Source organism: Micropterus salmoides, unplaced genomic scaffold (genome assembly GCF_014851395.1).
Source record: "Micropterus salmoides isolate LMB-PRFRI ecotype aquatic unplaced genomic scaffold, ASM1485139v1 Ms_hic_scaffold_20, whole genome shotgun sequence".
Taxonomy (NCBI): domain Eukaryota; kingdom Metazoa; phylum Chordata; class Actinopteri; order Centrarchiformes; family Centrarchidae; genus Micropterus; species Micropterus salmoides.
In genome coordinates this window covers 16,911,580-16,929,554 of record NW_024041151.1, presented here as the reverse complement: position 1 = coordinate 16,929,554, position 17,975 = coordinate 16,911,580, and the positions used below count along the sequence as shown (strand labels likewise).

General features: G+C 40.1%; 4 protein-coding genes across 5 annotated transcripts; 1 reads left to right on the top strand and 3 right to left on the bottom strand.

The window, feature by feature from the left end:
* Window positions 1–1,218: 1,218 nt before the first annotated feature.
* ess2 (ess-2 splicing factor homolog) lies at window positions 1,219–5,740 on the bottom strand. Its single transcript, XM_038733965.1, has 10 exons — window positions 5,351–5,740; window positions 4,854–5,022; window positions 4,588–4,671; window positions 4,224–4,393; window positions 3,904–4,021; window positions 3,618–3,751; window positions 2,738–2,840; window positions 2,490–2,599; window positions 2,270–2,385; window positions 1,219–2,108 (listed from the first exon to the last, which is right to left on the bottom strand). Exons 1-10 carry the CDS (start codon window positions 5,495–5,497, stop codon window positions 1,835–1,837), a joined length of 1,425 nt encoding a protein of 474 aa, XP_038589893.1. The 5' UTR covers window positions 5,498–5,740; the 3' UTR covers window positions 1,219–1,834.
* Window positions 5,741–6,343: 603 nt separating this feature from the next.
* LOC119914589 (homeobox protein goosecoid-2) lies at window positions 6,344–7,802 on the bottom strand. The gene is made up of 3 exons (XM_038733986.1): window positions 7,466–7,802; window positions 7,114–7,349; window positions 6,344–6,780 (listed from the first exon to the last, which is right to left on the bottom strand). The coding sequence occupies exons 1-3, from the start codon at window positions 7,695–7,697 to the stop codon at window positions 6,703–6,705; spliced, it is 546 nt and encodes a 181-aa protein (XP_038589914.1). The 5' UTR covers window positions 7,698–7,802; the 3' UTR covers window positions 6,344–6,702.
* Window positions 7,803–10,797: 2,995 nt separating this feature from the next.
* On the top strand, window positions 10,798–13,538 carry LOC119914582. 2 transcript variants are annotated; one of them, XM_038733971.1, is made up of 2 exons: window positions 10,798–10,956; window positions 12,659–13,538. In XM_038733971.1, exons 1-2 carry the CDS (start codon window positions 10,827–10,829, stop codon window positions 13,369–13,371), a joined length of 843 nt encoding a protein of 280 aa, XP_038589899.1. In that variant the 5' UTR covers window positions 10,798–10,826; the 3' UTR covers window positions 13,372–13,538. The 2 variants fall into 2 exon arrangements, with proteins under 2 accessions (XP_038589899.1, XP_038589901.1); XM_038733973.1 differs by lacking the exon at window positions 10,798–10,956 and adding an exon at window positions 11,503–11,521.
* A 129-nt stretch (window positions 13,539–13,667) lies between these two features.
* Window positions 13,668–17,830, bottom strand: rnf185 (ring finger protein 185). Its single transcript, XM_038733984.1, has 8 exons — window positions 17,701–17,830; window positions 17,155–17,439; window positions 16,214–16,232; window positions 15,798–15,910; window positions 15,522–15,576; window positions 15,026–15,143; window positions 14,745–14,938; window positions 13,668–14,712 (listed from the first exon to the last, which is right to left on the bottom strand). The coding sequence occupies exons 2-7, from the start codon at window positions 17,331–17,333 to the stop codon at window positions 14,841–14,843; spliced, it is 582 nt and encodes a 193-aa protein (XP_038589912.1). The 5' UTR covers window positions 17,334–17,439; window positions 17,701–17,830; the 3' UTR covers window positions 13,668–14,712; window positions 14,745–14,840.
* Between the last annotated feature and the right edge of the window lie 145 nt (window positions 17,831–17,975).

The following is a 17,975-nucleotide window of genomic DNA, read 5'->3' as shown; positions in this document are numbered from 1 at the left end:
AGTTTTCCTCAAGGTCACAAATGTACGTGAATCCATAGCATTCATCACCCCAGTTAAACAGATTTATTCTAAAACCAAGTTATTTCAACAAAGCAGTCGTGAGATTTACACTTTCTTTTGGGATCCTAGATAACTTTTTTATTTAAGAGCCATCATTATTATAATTCTACCAGGAATGTAATTTGATTTGCTGTCTTATGCCCTTCCTCTGTCTGATGAGCCCATGTGTTTAAGGAAATGTTATGGCTTACTTTTGTTAACATATTGGGAGTTACAGACTGGGGACAAATTAAAGGAAAACACTGAATTAAAGAGTGGAGAAACATATCAAATACAGATGTTTCAGTGCACCAGGGCTCATCAAATGGACGTTAATATGCTACGGCCTTTACAGTCACCAGAGCTCAACCCAGTTTCACATCTATTTTAGAATTTGGACCAACATGTTTAGACAACACTAATCGTCAAATCAATTTAGTGCTGTGTCAGATAATCTCTGATGCTTTATTACCCTCTGTTGTGTCTAGCTGTTTGTTTTTCTTTCCATCTACTGCACTTAGGTCTCTCTTGCAAAAGATAACTAGATCTCATTGAGATTACTTGATTAAATAAAGTATATAAATGAGGAAATATCTTGTGGAGGAATGGTGTACATCCGTCCAATAGAATTCCACAGACGTGGCAAGGAGTACGGAGCCTCGTGGTGGACTCTTGTCACCCATCTGTATGTACTGTATTATGTCTTAACAGCAGTTTTTCGGCTTAAAGACCAACTTCAATAAATGCAAACCCATCTATTCACTGCATTTGTGTCAGGACCCAAATCAAAAGTGACACATTTTCATAAATATACATATTAAACATTCACTGTACTGAAATGTAAAAAAACCCCCAAAGGTTTAGGTATAATGTCTACAGCTCAGTCAAAATTACGTCTATGAATCATGACTCCTGCGTGTGCGTTGACTAAATCTTGCCTTAGGGGACCCTGTACACCCTAATGTTCCAAAAAAAACAAAAAAACACAACCGACTGAGGGCATGTTAGAGTACTTGTGGCTGTAGTTTAAACACAAAACAGCATGACTATACATTTACATTTGAAGCTTGCTAGAAAATAAAGGGGAGATATAAAGTTAATATTGTACTTCGACCAGTAAAACAGAACTATTGACAATAATGTAATCTGGTGATCCATGGTATATTCTTTTGTAGACCATTTTGAGTCAAAAATTTGACATTTTTATTATAGATTAAGAAAAAGTTTGTACAGTTTTATGAGCCTGCTTAACTTTTTCAGCTTTAAATTAAGAAGATATATAGTGGCAAAAAGAAACATTTACACTGACAAACAGTGAGCCCAGTGGGTTCTTTTTCACCAACATAAAAGCATGACATGGTAACAAAACATGTCACTTTGAGTCATTTCTATGATTCTGAGACGAACACTGAGATGTCATGGTAGCATGTATGGACAGCTGGGTGACAGCTATCAGATGCTGTGCTTTGAAATCTCATGTGTATGTGGGACTCTACTGGACAGCTACTGGATTATAATTAAATTAATATAATTTAGCCAGGTAGCTGTTTGGCCAAGTTTGATACAACAAGATAAACAAGTAATTGAATACAATTTGGACACCAAGATGCATTTCACAGGGACCTACATGTAACCTAGCTGTGCAAAAATGTAACGAATATATCCTTAAAAACTTTTCGGTCTTTATCGATTGCAAAATGTGCTCTTTAATGGGTCTGGAGAGTTTATAATCAAGTTTTTCCACATTATAATGAGTCTGTTATGTACAGTTAAAGCAGAGAATATCTTCTCTTACTTAGAAAAAGTCTGAGGCTTTCCGTCTCTTGGGAAGTTGCAGCAGATTGTCTGTGAGTGATGTCAGGTCCTGAGAGCTTGGCGTCTTGGCTTTGTTGGGTGTTGGCGTTCCTGAGGGAGTGGCTGGGCCACCGAAGGGAGACTTGCAGACTGTATGTGAGGGCGATGGGGTGTAACTTGCTCTTAGTGCTTTGTCTGTGTACTTGCTAGATGTCCGATTTACGAGCCTCCGCAGGGCGGGGGTGAGGGCTGGGCTCAGACCTTTAGGCGTAAGACTGGAACACACAAGGTTGATGTGGTCAATTACTTTAAAAATAGTTTAGAAATTGCTTCACAACTACATTATTAAAGAAAATTTGCAGCCTAAAAATAAGCTGACAGATGCAGTAAGAAACTTAGAAGCAGATATAAATCAAAGAGCACCAAACATCTTTACCTTGCAAGGTTCTCTGTGGCCTTTCGCAATGCCTCATGTTTCTTTGCTCGGTTTTTAGCGGCAGCTTCATTGGCCATCTTTAAGCCCAGCCTCTCTCGTCTTCCTGGTTCTGGAATCTTTTACAAAAAACATATATTAAATGACAACATTTTACGATTTAACAAATAATTCAAAACTAAGGATTAACAAATTCTTACAGCTATCGCAGAAGGTTCAGTACCTTAAATGATGGTCCGTGATTCCTCTCAATATATGGGCTGTCTGATCCATCCAGACGAAATGGGGTGCTCTCAATCTCACCCCACGTCATCAGAGGCGACTCAGATACACCTGAGGGAACAGAAACAGCTTTCAGAACTCCCCCATTACATTTCGGGAGAGTTGTTGAAATAGCTACTTAAGGCAGCATTTAGTTGCATCTGTCTCAGGACCGTTACAATGTTGAGGAGGATTTTAAGACACACTTACCAGGTGCAGGGGAGGGCATTGTTTCAAAACCATATCCATTCACTGTTGGGGATTCATTAGGGATGAGTTCTTTCCCATCGGGGCCAACTTTACCCTGTTTGAACTGGACAGACAACATGATACATCAGCTACATCTTTCAAACTGAACTAAAAACTGCCAAACAGAGACAGTTAACTACCCAAAGGCAACTTCAGACTAGGGTTGGGCTGATAGACGATGCCATCATCCATCGGCGATGGCTGACAGACATCACGATGTTGAGTCGGCATCCCCCTGCCCCCCAGCAAAAGAAAATCTCAAATTTTCACATTATGCCACCCTGTGAAAGCAGGTTTTTATGACCATGAACATTCTTATTATTGCTTTTAAATTATGCTTTGCACAGTCTGCCTCGGAATTCTCTTCTCCCCACACTCTGACACCCTCACACTCACGTAGGTAAACGCCCTGGCTTGCCCCGCCTCTGTCTGTCTCTCTCCCCCCGTCTGCTCCATTTTCTCCATCAGTAGTATATTTTATAAAGTCGCCTAAAATACAGAGAACTCATCTTTTTCCGTATATTTCCACAGGCGATCCGTTATCACGGCAGCAGGTGAGCTGCACGTCGGCTTAGTAATGACACAGCCTAACAAACAACTGAAACCAACATCTGCACTCTGTGTGTTCACTGCTTTACCTGATCCGTGCGTAAAATATCCACCGTGACTTGTAACGCTAATAGTCTACCAATTTTTTTACCGAGTGAAGTCTGTGCGAGAACAGATGCACATAAGACGACTTCTACCCCCCGTGGGCGCGCACACGCATACCCAATGACACCGTCCAACCCTACTTCATGCCTCATTTCTATTTTTCATATACCATGTTCCTAAAATGTACCTGTGCATTGAGGGCTGCAGCCTGCTGAATCTGGCTTTTGTTTAGAGCCTTGCTGAATGGGTCTCCTGCAAAGCGCGTGTTCTTGTGAATTACCTCCCGTGGCTTCTTAAATAAAGCATCATCGTCTTTAACACCTGATTTAAAAAAAGAAAAGAAAAATGTGACACGTGAAATTCACTTTTTTTCCTCCTCTCCCACAGCTTCATTTGACCAATTACATGCCTTCAAACGGGATTTTTTTCAGTAAGAAAAGAAAGAACAAAATTCAATCCAAGTTTAGTCTTACCCTCTGGATAATACATCAAGGCATTCTTCGCTTTGTACTCCCATGTTTCAAGTCCAGCTTTGACACATTCAAGTGCAGCTTTCTCCACTGATGGTAATGCAAGGTTCTCCTTGTGGCGCTGAAAAATATCAATGGTCAAGTGTTTAATATCTTAATAATCATCTGACTGACCGTGATCAACTGTCACTTCAAATGAAATCATGCAATCTTCATAACCATCAACTCTGTGGTTTCTAATTCTATGATCTGCACATAATCCAAGCATTTCATTCATCTGCTTTGAATCGAACTAAAGCTTTCAACTCTGTACATATATATACCTGTTTGAATTCAGCCTCGGCCTCATATAACCAGGAATGCTTCAGTTTCTCCTTGTCGTCTGCCAGATCCATTATGTGCTCAAATGATGCATTATCCTCGCTGGTGTTTTTAGCAAGGAAACGATCCAGACAGGGCAGCTCTTTCTCTTCATTGTTATCAGCCCTGCTCTCTAGAAATACAATAACAATGGAAATTGGGTTAAATTACTGTTAACCATATGCCATAAGTCCACTCGTTTGAGTATTACTGTTACAAAGGATTTTAAATTGGGACACAGATCTGTGAGTTCATATAAACACACAAAATAAGCTCGGAACAGTGTGTTATCTGTTACTAGTCTTTTTAAAAAACTCAGATACATACCCCCATCTAAACCTTTACTGCCATGAGTGGAGGAGGGAGACCCTGGGTGGCCCACTGGCGTCTCGAAGCTAGCCGGTGTCACATCTTACATACAAAGAGGATGAAGGGGGAAAAAATAGGTGTGTCTGGTAAAAACAATGGGTTTCGCTCACAGTGTATTTTCAATAGCTTGTGAAATCATTTCAAATTCTTTCCTTCTTCAATAAAAGGTATAATAATAACAACATGAAAATACAGTGTTAAATTTCCCTCCTTGCGTTACTCACAGGGTGCAGTAGACCGTGGTGTAGATTTAGTCAAAGACGAGCCATATCTGATGGAAATCTCTCTCATTCTCCCTAGATCACCACTTTCCTCTGCTTCAAGATAGTCCTTCTGCGCTTGCAATTTAGTGACATCTGGGAAGAAGTCCCTCTGGATGATCTTCTCTAAAGTCTGTTAGAAGTAGACATGTTGGTACATTGTATAAAGGGAATATAATTATATTTTCGTTTGTTATTAAACAACAACAACAACAAATGATAGAAATCAAATGTCTCACTTTCACTCAATCTGGTATATTGACTTGGCTTGCAGTTTATCAGTCTTAAGATCAGTAAAGAGTTCTCATAAATGACTTAATCACGAATATCAAAACACATGTCACACATGTGACACTAAATAATTAACCTGTTAAAACTGTTTTCTTGGCTAGCATTAACAGAGCGAACACAGCACTCCTGTTGTTTGATGACTGCTTGATTGTATTCATAGCTGACGTTACCTCAATGTACTTCTCTTCATCGAGAACCTTTCTCTTCAGTTTTCCTTTGTCATCCTCCTCAGGTTGTTGTAGGAGAGCCATTGTTGTGACCGTCACAGGGACGAGAGTCCCGGACAGTGATCTCCTCACGCTGGCGCTGCCCTCCATTGTGGACGCTATCAGCCTCCTTGGCTAACGACGATCCTTCTGCGACAAACACCGACTGAATCGAAACGGAAGGCGGCTTTTGTACGTATGAGTAAGTTTAAGTATTTAAAGCAGACAGAATATAACTAACCGTAAACATTTAAAACTGTGCGAACGTCACTAAATTTAACCAGCTAGCTAACTGGTGATCGTTAGCTAACTTCAGGACAGCGTACAAACAACGACGTACTTACGGTCTGAAGTTTTACGTCACAGGAAGTTTACTGCCTCTCAGGGGATTTTCAGTATAAAACAAAGAAATTTCCAGATCAGAAATAAAAATAGGCTAATCAGTCTAGGTATGAAAGGAAGACGAATTAAACACATCTGGGTTTACGTTTACTATAACCTTAAAATAAAAAGTTGTTTTATTTAGTGTAATACTATTGTAGAAAGAGTTTTAGGTCCGATGTACTCACTTGAGAATGCAGTAAGCTACTGACGTAACCATGCTGCATTTATAACAACATATTCTGTATTCAGAACACGACGCAGAGGTTTCACTGATTCCTCTTATCTGCCCATTTATAAAATACACAATTTATATTCAAACCTAGAAATTATGTTGTGACCCCATTAATTATCTCCTGAGTCCCCCAAATTGACAATCAGTGGTTTAAACTGAATTGGAGATGAAAGTGGAAAGTTACTGAATAGCCTACACACAGATGTTTAAATAAACTGAAATGTTTAAATTCTTATCATGTACACTTCATATCAGCTTTTAAAGTGGTATGACAGACAGACAGATAGACAGATAGATAGATAGATAGATAGATAGATAATTAAATTTGGATGTGTTATGGCTTGGATAAAAATGAAATCTCTCAAAACAACTTTATTTGCTCTCAAGGACACTTTTTTCACAAACAGTGCAAACTGTAACAATCCATTTACCGATTCAAGATTAGTATGAGCCTAGGCTATTCCTTCTTTCATGCACTCAAGCGAACAGAGTAACAGATTCAGATAGGCTACAAAACTGTCGCAAACACACAAAATGTTTGTCTATTTTGTGGTGGGGAAAGCTTTTGTCTGTTGTGTTTTTGTTGCTATTATATTTAATAACAGCAAAAGAATCCTTGTAGTTATGTAACTCAAGTGGACACACACTCAAACAAATGCATGGCTCTCTTCTGCTGTGGTCCATATATACAGTACAAAATTTAGTTTTCTGTGTTTCCCACACCAAATGAGAGTCTTTTTTGACGCCGCCACTTTGCTCTTCTGTTTTTAAACCAAACCTATCAGAAGAAAAAAAAAGATTGTATTATTTAACTGTCATTTTATTGTTTCATTACATACTGTACTTAATTGTGCACATTGTGTATTCACATTTAAATAAACAAGTAAAACAGCACTGGACAGCATTATCAACACAGGCATATAATTAAAACCAGTGCTATCATATCAAATTAAGTATTTAAACTTGCACACATCTTTAATAATGGTCAAGTGTTTCTCCACATGATGACAAGCTCCATCTGCCAAAGCTGGCACAACACAAGAGCAGTTTGAACCTAAATCTAACTCCGTATCAGGTAGGACAAAGGCTGAATGTGACACAGTAGTCTTACCTCCACTCTTTCTTCTCTTAAGTGTGTGTGCTGTGCTAGTTTCTCCCTTGTGTTCACATCTGGATACTGGTTCTGCAGGAACAGCTCCTCCAGTGCGTCCAGCTGCTCCTCTGTGAAAATAGTGCGGTGACGTCTGGTTCGCCTCTGCGCCTGACCGGGCGCTTGCTCATCTCTGTGAGCATCGCCTAACCTGCATGGGTCTGTGAGTATCGGCGCTGGGCATCCGTATTGACAGGCTGCAGGGAGGAGATCTGATTTTAGGTCAGGGAGCAGAGCATCACTGAAGTCAGTAGTTTGAACTATGTGTCAACAGAGGGGACTCTTCTTGTGAAGAGAGTGGGTTTGGTCTTACCTTCATGAATGAAATCAGCCTGGAATATGTCTCCACAGTGGGAGCAGTAGCAGCAGCACAGACAGGCATGATGAACAGTCGCCGTCTGGCCTCCAACAGGACTCACTGCCTTCTCTTTTAGCCCACTTGTTCCACATGACCATCTGTCTTCATTACTGTTTGGATATTTGCTTAGTATGTTTTCAATAGTGAAAGGAAACTTTTGTCTCTCCATCCTGATCAGTCCATCCATCTCCAAAGAAATCCCAATAAAACACAAGCAGAGGATACTGACACGAAAGACTCGATAGTTCAGGCTCAGCTGCGTTTCTGCTTCTCCTCTCTCTACAACAGAGTGTCAGGCCCTTATAGTGAAATTGTGGGGGGTGGGGGGGTAACAGAAAAAAAAGTAAAACTATAATCCCCCCTATGGACCAGACACATAAAACGGTTGAAACTTAATTCCTAGCTAATCTGGGCAGTTTTGTGAAGAGGTTAGGGAGGACAGCAGATTCAGTTAATCTTGCCTCATTCCTTTCTCCAAAAGAAATCAGATTTCACTGCATAAAATGAGAAGTGGAGAGCTCCTAAGATCCTTATTGTTGAGGTTTTAGAGAAAAGGGGATTGCTTGGTATTAGAAACCTGGATTTAAAGATGAACTTCTTTTTTTTTTGGTTGTGTATGCCGAATTTGAGGATTAGCTCTTACGTTTATTTCATAACGTCACTTTCCTATTTAGCTTTATCAACAAATGATCTTGTGCAAATGAGTAGATATTCAGTGAATGACAAGTTGACGCGACACTGGCAACAACACTGCATACTAATTACACAGAGTCATTAGGCTCTTGCAGATGAATGAATGACTCATCTTGCCAGTGACGTGTGTGGTGACACTAATAGATTTGTATGTATTACTCAATACAGATAAACACAAATGGCAAAGGTAAATTCAGAAAGTCTGGTTTGTAGTCACAATCACATCTCTTATCTGTGTGGTGCAGTCTTTCACTCTCACTTCTCTGACAATGTGCACATCTGAGGTAAAGCTATTACAGGTTAAATTCATCCCCCCCTACAAATCCTGTGATTTCATACAAGGCAATACACCTTTTTTTTTTAGAGAATTAATGGATTTCCACAATCTGTCTTAAGCTCCTCTTATAAGGGCTTTTGAAAACAGATAACAATAAACACCATCCCATCCTTTTCAGTTGGGTTTAATAGCACCCAGATTGTTGATGCGGAGCATGTGTGATCGCTATCTGCAGTTATTGTGGTTCTCAATAGAAGGAATTGTACCACATCCACATTGGTTCAAACTGTTCAAAATTCATTACTGGGGATTAGAATGATAAAGGTTCATTTTGTTGTTGCAAGAGCAATATTTGGTACAACAGGTAAAGTAAAGTAAATCCACCACCGCCCCATGGCTGATATAGCTTTTCTAGATTTGTCAGGAGCTGCTTGGAGTGCCCTCTGCAATTGAATGGAAACGTTATCAACATAAGAAATGTTCAATTCAACAGCATATGATTTTGGAAGGCCCACTACTACCCTTCAAATACACAAGCTGAAGTGTCTATAAAAGGGAAATGGACAATATTGTGCAGCAAACTCTCTCTCACTCCCCAGAAAAACAAACATCAGATCAGATATATAGTGAGTTGAAAGAACTTCAGGCCGAGGCTGAAAAAGAAAATGGAATTGTTTCTCGGCTTTATCGTGATGTGATGATGCATTTTGGTGATTATTTTCTGGAAAGTTTTACGCAGTTATAATTCAGAATTGTAATTGTCCTGATGGTGCCAATATTCATTTCAGTAGCTATCACTGACTGATGTGCCCTTTAGGATATGTGTTCAGACACACCAAACAGCTGCTCAAGCAGCAGGTCAGTGGGAGTAAAAAATGAAACATGAATAATAAAGGACACAAATCAAAATCAATGGCACAATTCAGACAGGAGACACAGGATTAAATACACCCACATGCTGACATATTGCATACTGATAAATGAGCAGAGAACCTCACATGGCAGTAGATTATTCACGTGTGAAAAAGCTGAGTGTCTCTGTTGGCTGCTGGCCCAAAAGCTTCTGGGGAATCGGCGACTGTAGCTGCGTGACATGCAGAGAATCAACCTTCCTCACTGTGTTTCCTCCAGTCTTGTGTGTGAGCTTGTGCAGGGAAACATAGTAACCGCTGAAGGTTCAGAAAACACATCTCAGGTACTAATACCCGGGAGACTTGAGAGGAATTAAGTAAAACACTCTGTGATTATTATTATGTTTCTATTTCCTTTTTTCCCCTAACATCTTTCCCCTGGAATCTGAAAATCAGCTGATCTGGTGTTTCAATCATCATGCTTCAATGTCGCCCTGTATGCTTTCTGAACTAAAGTGATGTTGAACTCATAGTGACCAAAAGCATGTTTATGCTGCCAAAATGTAACAGTACACGCAACAGATACAAATATATTTGCAGATGTAATACTTTTTTATACCCAAAGGTGAAATCCAAGTGTATTAAGTCCCATATAATGTCTAATCCTCTTTTGTAGTTTGTTTAAATCTACTTTTAATGTATTAAAGTCCATTTTAATAAAACTTCCATTTTAAAGTGAGTTTTACTGTATTTCACACAGACCATTGCAATGTCTACTTGTGACCCCTCACCACAGGTTGGCCTGTAGATGCAAGCAGATGGGTCAGTGTTACCTTTGAGATTAGTTGAACCAAAAAGTGCCTTTTCCCTCTCAGATTGACTGAATGATTTGTACAGGCTGGAACAGGTATATTTAACAAGATACATTTTGAACAAAAAGTCAGAAAAAATTATTTCAGTTTTGTGTAACAGAAATATTTTGCCTTTATTATGCCTTTAACCACTTAAGAAGCCCAAATATGGAGTGTTTTAACGCCCAAAAGGTGTAAAAAAAATCTTGTGAAATATTCTCTTTCTTTTTTGTCTATTTTTCAAGCATAGCATGTTTGTGCCTCTACACTAGGCATGACCACACTAATTCTGACTTTTACAAACAGTTAGGAGACCAGAATCATGACAGTATCAAAAGAACACTTTATTTAAGTATAGGCCTACCTATGTCATTTATGGGCTGCTGCACAACAAGTGCTGTTATTAAAGGGCGAATCACAGAGTTATGTTGCTGCCTCCAGAACAGAATATGAATTACATTTTAAGTCGTGCGCCCTCCTGTGACAAAAGACTACAATGCCCACTCTTGAACGACAGAGCGACACAGCGCGGCAGGCAGTCCGCCACTCGCGATAACTCGCGTTGGGGCAGCAGCTGGGCGGAAAAGGCGGGAGAAGACTGCCGCTTCCGCGTCCGCGCAGCACAGACACAGCACTAGGGCAAAATGGACGATAAGTTAATATTAGCTGTATTTAATTATCCAGAGCTGTACAATGTCACTTTGCCGAATTACCGCTGCACGGAAAGTCGTGCAAATGCCTGGAGAAGCATCAGTATCGTACTGGGTCTCCCATGTGAGTGACTTTTTTTTTGTTTATCACAACTTTACTGCCAGTTATTATTTGCTTAGCTCGTGCCAGTGTGGTCGACTAAACAGACAAAAATTAAAAAACACTGGGAGCTCCAGGGAGTCAGAAGTATATCAGATTCCTCTTGAAAAGAATTTGTATCTTTTCAGTATTTTCTATCCGCGCGAGTGCAGCCCAGTGATGTCCATGCAGCCGCGCGCACCGTGCTAGCGGTAGCAGCCGCAGCTCGCACGCCGTAGGCCGCGCTGCATCGAACGGCACGGTCCGGCTGTGCCACTGCGCCGCCAGCGGCGTGCCCAGCACGGCTCGGCGGAGGAGGAAACATGCTCAGCGTCACGGACACACTGTATTTACCGAGCCGCGTGCTTTTCGTCTTGCTTGTTAACACCGCGAGGTTCATATAAACCGAAAGCTTCTCGTGGAAGCGTCGGCGGCGGCACCACGGTGTGTTGGGTGAAATGTGTCAGAGCCAGGGGACAGAGGGCCCCAGCCTGAAATAATCAGGTGCGCTGTCATGGTCAATGCTGGAGCGGCATATAACACGGATGAGGTAACAATGACCTCCAGAAATGGCGTAGCAAGACCAAAATAAATAAAACAAATATATACTAGAAATATATCATACCGTTGATGCATTACACACTAAATTACGTACACCTTTTATATTTAATGCAATCCAATACAACAAATCTGCCACAAACTCTATATTTTCTATATTTTGGTAAAACTTTCCAAGAAGTGCTTATTTAACTGTGATTTTAGTGGCCACCACATTGTTCACAGTCTAAAGTCAAATGCCACAGAGTACAATCACCACTAGCTGAAACAATTAGCCGATTAATCAGTGAACAGAAAAATAATCTGCAGTTATTATAATTAGTTGTATATATGTATATATATTATTATAATTAGTTGTATATATGTGTATATATATATGTATTATAATTTTATTAATTCTAGTCATTTTCAAGGCAAAATACAAAATGTTTTTTTTGTTTTGTTGACATTTTTCACTCATTTCTGACATTTTATAGACAAAACAAGGAATCCATTAATGGAAAAAATAATTGGCAGTTTGATCAATAATGAAAATAATCGTTTGTTGCAGCCACAATCAACACACCTCTGACAGTGTAAAAAATAACACATTAACTTCACATAGAAGAACTGAATTTGCTCTTGCAAAAGTTGCCTGTTATTTTGTCCACCCTGCTATGTCTGTATTATATTCTAGCACAGAGCTTCACTTAGTCTGTTTGCCAGCAGCAGTGATTTAATTGCTCACTGAGCAGTATCTGGCCAGTGTCCCGGACAATTCTGTATCCGGAGAACAGAAACCCAGCAGTGCTTTTGAACCCAAAGGTCAATTCTGAAGACCAGTGCTACTGGCCATCCTTATTTAATTTAATTACAACTTCAACATAATATTTGGGTATATTTTCTAATCAGTATTTGTCAGGTACTGGCAGAAGAACACACACACAAGCCACTTAGGTGTCTGAGCCTTTTAGACTAACATCTGTGAAGCAGACGTATCAGATATTTAGGGAAAATATGTTTGTTGTAACCACACAGTTTAAAAGCTTTGAGGTTAATTTTGCTTATAATATGCAGCTTAAGAGGATGTCCAGGTTGCAGAGTTTTCATGATTTCTTGCTCCTTACATTCTGATATTTTACTTTTCTAGCTGAGGAGTGTAAAAGAAAATGGAAGAACATGAGAGACCGGTACTTGAAGGAAGTCCGAATGGAGATCAAAAGCAAGAAGCAAGGAGAGATTGTGCAAAGTAGATGGAAATACAGACAACTTATGAATTTTATTGCACCCTTCACTGGATCAAGAAGCGGAGTGGCAGACATCTGCGGCAACAACGGCGATGACCACGACAATCCTGACAACGAATCTGGGAGTGCGGAGGGAGAAACCACATCGTTGGAGGCAGTCAAGACCCCGCAGCCCATCGTGAAGGTCCCGGTGAGTCAACCTGAACTCAAACCCCAGGTAGCGTTTGTGACTCAGCTCCCTTCAGTGTCTCAAGACGCACAGATGGCCCAGCTGGCTGTTCTGGCTAAGATGCCACCAGGCCCACAGATGACCCCAGTCAGCAAAACTGGACGGAAACGGCGCCTGATGCAAGAGTCACACTCACTGCCTTCTTCTCAAAGTACACCATCCCCTACAAAATGGCTGGTCAAAGACAATGGCACCTCATTTCCCAATAGGCCACGGGATGAGGACGAACTATTTCTGCTGAGCTTTGTCCCCGCTCTGAAGCGGCTTGCCCCGCAGAAAAGGTGCGAGACAAAAATAAAGATCCAGCAGATTATGTATGAAGCGGAGTTCAACGTTGCACAGGCAGAATCTAAAGAGAAACAGCCAGAGCCAGAAACGCAGGACTAGGCCAAACTGACTTTTTTTGTACTTGTTTTCTAAAAATCTCTTCCACAAAATGACTAAAATATCTATTTTTCTTTGTTTTTTTACAGCACAAAGTGGTTTGAGTTTGACGTCCCTTTTTCATGTAAAATAATTAACAATGAAGAATAACTAAACTTCCTCAGTATTGAGCAAGTTGTTGATTATTTTTTTTCTCCACACTGCTTTGGTTTAGTGTGTCGTAATTTGTGTATTTATTAGACGAGTAAGGCTAAGAATGAACCCCTAACAGGTTCACACCGTTATAGGACTACAGAGAGACTGATTAACATCTTTATTTACACAGCTTTACTGTCAGTAGAGGAAATTCACATTTTAAAAAAGTAGTTTTATGTTCAACGGATCAATCATTTTTAAATCTGTAATTACAATATTTTACATTTAATTACAGTGACATACAGAAAACCGAGAGGAAAAAGAGACCGATGGAGAGGAACACTGTTTTCATAAATTAATCTATCAATTGCTCACAACACATTTTTTTAAATGTCATCTAAAATAAAGAGACAATGTTTGACGTCTGATGTTGAAAATATTGCCGATGAGATGCATAAATTGTAACATCAGGTACAGCTCGAAAAAAACAAAGCCCAGCATTCTTAGTTCATGAGTGAACAGAGAGACAGTACTATTTTTTTCAGCAAGGCCTGTACGAATAGGCCTTTTTCGTGGAAGAAATGTTGACATGTCCCAGCAGGAAAAGCACAGGTGTAAATAATAAAATGCATGCTGGCTCACTGTCATGCCTTATTGGGAAACTTTAATAGAACAGATCCATTGTTAATGTTATTGGTAACACCTGTGCTTTTCTTGCTTTGACCAGTCACGAGTAGGGCCAACTGCCTCAAACTAATTTCCAATAACAGCAACCCTAATAGTTTATAGGGATCAAGTAGACTAACGGGCCAATTATACGCTGAAATGACCATATAAAAACACATGGGATTGGTAGTGTGAGTGAAAATCCCAGTAAATGAGCACAGGGCACTGGTGGTAACTAATTAAATTAAAATGCATAGTGAATGAGCACCGAGAATGTTCTCCAGTTTCTCTCACCTGAACACCCTCCTGTATGCGTCTGATTAAAAAACAAAGAGTTGCATCAAGCAGCATGAAGTTTGAAGCTGTTACCATTTTGGTGTGCTGGTTTACAAGCACACTACGTAACTGTGTTAATGTGTTAAAACATTAGGTGACCAAGGTTAGTTGGTTCACCTTGAAATTTGTTTTTACAGATCTTTTCAATTGGAAAAACCTGCTTCATTCAAAACTCGCATGGCTTTGTGTCAAGGCGACAGAAACAAAATTACAGAAAAACAAAATTACAGAAAAACAAAAAGGTAGAGTCACATTGGTGCAAACTGTGATGATGTGCTATAATGTCGCATCTCTGTCAAATCTTTTGGGTTACCCCAACATGTCTTTCCATGGATTTATGCAATCAGCAGCCAAAACATAATGACCAGAGCGGCAAACAGGAAGAGTCGAGACAGAAACTGTTCATCCATGTGCTGCGGTGTCCCAGGAGCCGCTGTTTGGGAAATTGTTTAACAGGTTATTTGAAATGTTTGTAATCAAAGACAGAGCGGTCATGGTGAAGTGTCTAAAACGTAAATACCTGGAGGAGGTCTTCCATCATTGATGTTAAAAGCTGTAGCAAAAATACCAAATGGAAAGGCACCGATTCCAAAGGACATTTGGAAACCCCCATCTCCAAAGCCAAACCCTTGAAAGCCCTGTGAAACACACATTTCATCATTAACACACAGACAAATGTGGATCCTCTTAATGTCTAGCCATGTATTCACAATCCAGAGAGATGTGACGCAACAGTCAAAGCAATTTGTGATCATTCTCTGGAGACGCCTCTGCACCTCTGCACGTAGCATCTAATAGATCCCAGTGGGAAATGTTCTTTTGTTAATGGATAAAGCACAGGTTTGCACTGCAGCACCTACACCATCCTATGTAATGGTTTCATCATAAATGCATAATGTGACTAGACAGCTGACGATGCACTGAAAAACTGCATAAAGCTGCCTGACATGTTTGGAATCAAGAAAGTATTGATCTTTGTTATGACCATGCATATATAGCATGTGTGTAGTACTTACACCACGGTTTTCTGGCTCAGGCCTTTGCCCTTGTGGTCGAGGAGGCGTTCTTTCTCTATAAAACAAAACCACATTATATAAAAGTTATTATTAACACCATTTATACATTCAGAAAATTTCATAAGTTATTACTCTCAACCAGTGGTATTACATGTTGCATTACAAATTGTGAGTGGAACATATTCACCACTGGAGAATCCTGAGGAGCATTGTGATTACGTAATACATAAAGTTTAAAGTAAGCCCGACTACACAATACTACACAAAAGTACCCACCTGGGGTCTTGTTGACCTGTGCTTCCCCGTCCATATAAGGGGATAACTTTGTCTCGGCTGATGCCAGCTTTACACACTGGACACACTTGTCTGTTAGGTCTGGTCTCCAACCACTGCATAAAGACAAAGAGATAGTAAGGACTAAGGTATGGTACGGTATGAGATTTTCACGGCATGGTCTCAGAAAATATCACAATTTCACAGTATAAAGTAATACACAATTATCCTATTATCAGTTACAATCACCCTTAAAGCATAAGGGTTCCTGGTTGAACAAACTTTAAAAAAAAAAATTTCACAAAATATTATGTCCTCACAAAACTTTAAACCTGTTTTTTTTATGTAACTGTAAAAACTCTCCCTTTTGAAAATAAATAAAAATATGCACACACACATGCAAGATAGGTTCAGCTTACCTGATGCAAGCAGGGCCAACTGGTCGAGAGGAGATGCAAAGGAAGATGAGTGTTGGACAGGAAAGAGGTTTGGATTAGTATAACTTTATATACATCTTAGAACAACCTGACTAAATATACAACATTTACCAAAGAAAAGGCATCCACATGTCCTGTGTTCACAAATAAAAACAAGACAAATGCCTCTCTGCTTTGGGTTAGGGTTAACTCTTTGAAAATGAATAACTAAATTGGCACAATCACCACTGATAACAGACCATATGCTAAAGACCTGACCTATCCTGAACAGACAGACGTTGGCTAGAGTTACATGTGAAGGTTAGAAGTTGGCTACAGAGGCTGGAAAGTTTTATGGAACTGACCAAGATGATAACATCAAAACGTATTTCCTTACACACATACTGTGTTACACAAGCAGCTCCAGGCTTGAATAAAATGAGGCCTACACTTTGTAAACATTAAACTGGCACTATTGATTCATCTCTAAATTCAAAAGTAAAGACAAAATAATGAAATTCCTGTAATAATCTGTAATAACAAAGATTTTATTCTAACTTGTGTTTTTTGAGGCAACTGTCAGTTTGATTTTATATTTTATGCATTTTTGTAAATGTGACTCAATGCAAGCAAAACATCTGCTTCACATACATAGCTGGTGATGTTTGAATATAGAACATGATTTTACACATGTTAGAGCAAAGATAACACGCTAATCCAGGAATGGGCAGATATCAGCAATGTAACTGATGATGGTTATTGGTCGTTACAAATGTTGGCTTTCAAAACTGAAATTGGCCTGTAGGGTGTATGCCAACAGACCGGTGTAAGATTAACTATACTGGTCTGGATCTGGTCTGCCCTGTTCCTCATTACCTTGACTGAAGTGGGATACACTGCCTCCCTGTAAACCTCAGTCACAACATGAGTAAGTTAGCTCTTACCAGAAGAGGTGTCCACACAGGCTGATCACTGCATCCTTGGCGGTGTCCAGACATATGTTACACTCGAAAGTGCTGTCCTGGTTGCCACCGTCGGTCGCAGTGGAGCTGCTGGATCCGGCACTCTGGTTTTCAGTCGCCGGAGTAGAGCCAGAGGTTGGTGGGGGGGCAGCGGTGGCCATTTAAAGATAGATCCAGTCAACACGAAGGTAGAGGTGGTGCGACTCCGCTGGCACCCAGCGCTTTAAATTAAGTACATAGGGAGGCCCAGTGGACGGGGCTTTGTAGCTAACAAAGAGGAGCAAACGAGAGACTGAGCTTGACACAAATAGCTCTTAAAACAGCAATGAAATCGAGTAAAATCCGCCGGCTGCTAGCTAGCTCCCATATATAAAATGTGCCGTTACGGAGTTGCTAACATTAGCATGCGAAGAAGAAGAACTGTGGAAAACGGACAGCAAAATATTTGACAGATTAACCGCACACAAAGCAACGAACTACAAATACTTATACTAACAAACTTCGTGGTACAGAATGTGATTTTCTTACTGAAAAATCTAAACTTGTCACGAGAAGTTGAGTAAATATCCTTTCTGCTGGTTGCATCACATCCGCGGCGGCACCACTAACGTTAACCGGTAGTAGATCCTGGGGGAGGAAGGGGGCGCGGCTTATTAGGGAGTTTGTTTCCCTGAGTCTGGCCTGTCAGGTGCCCACCAACAGAAACTCCACCAATCAAACATCACTATGTTTTGATGCGTTTTGCAATAACAACATTTAATTGACATAAAGTTAAAATGGCGAAGACTTTAGGAAACAGTTAG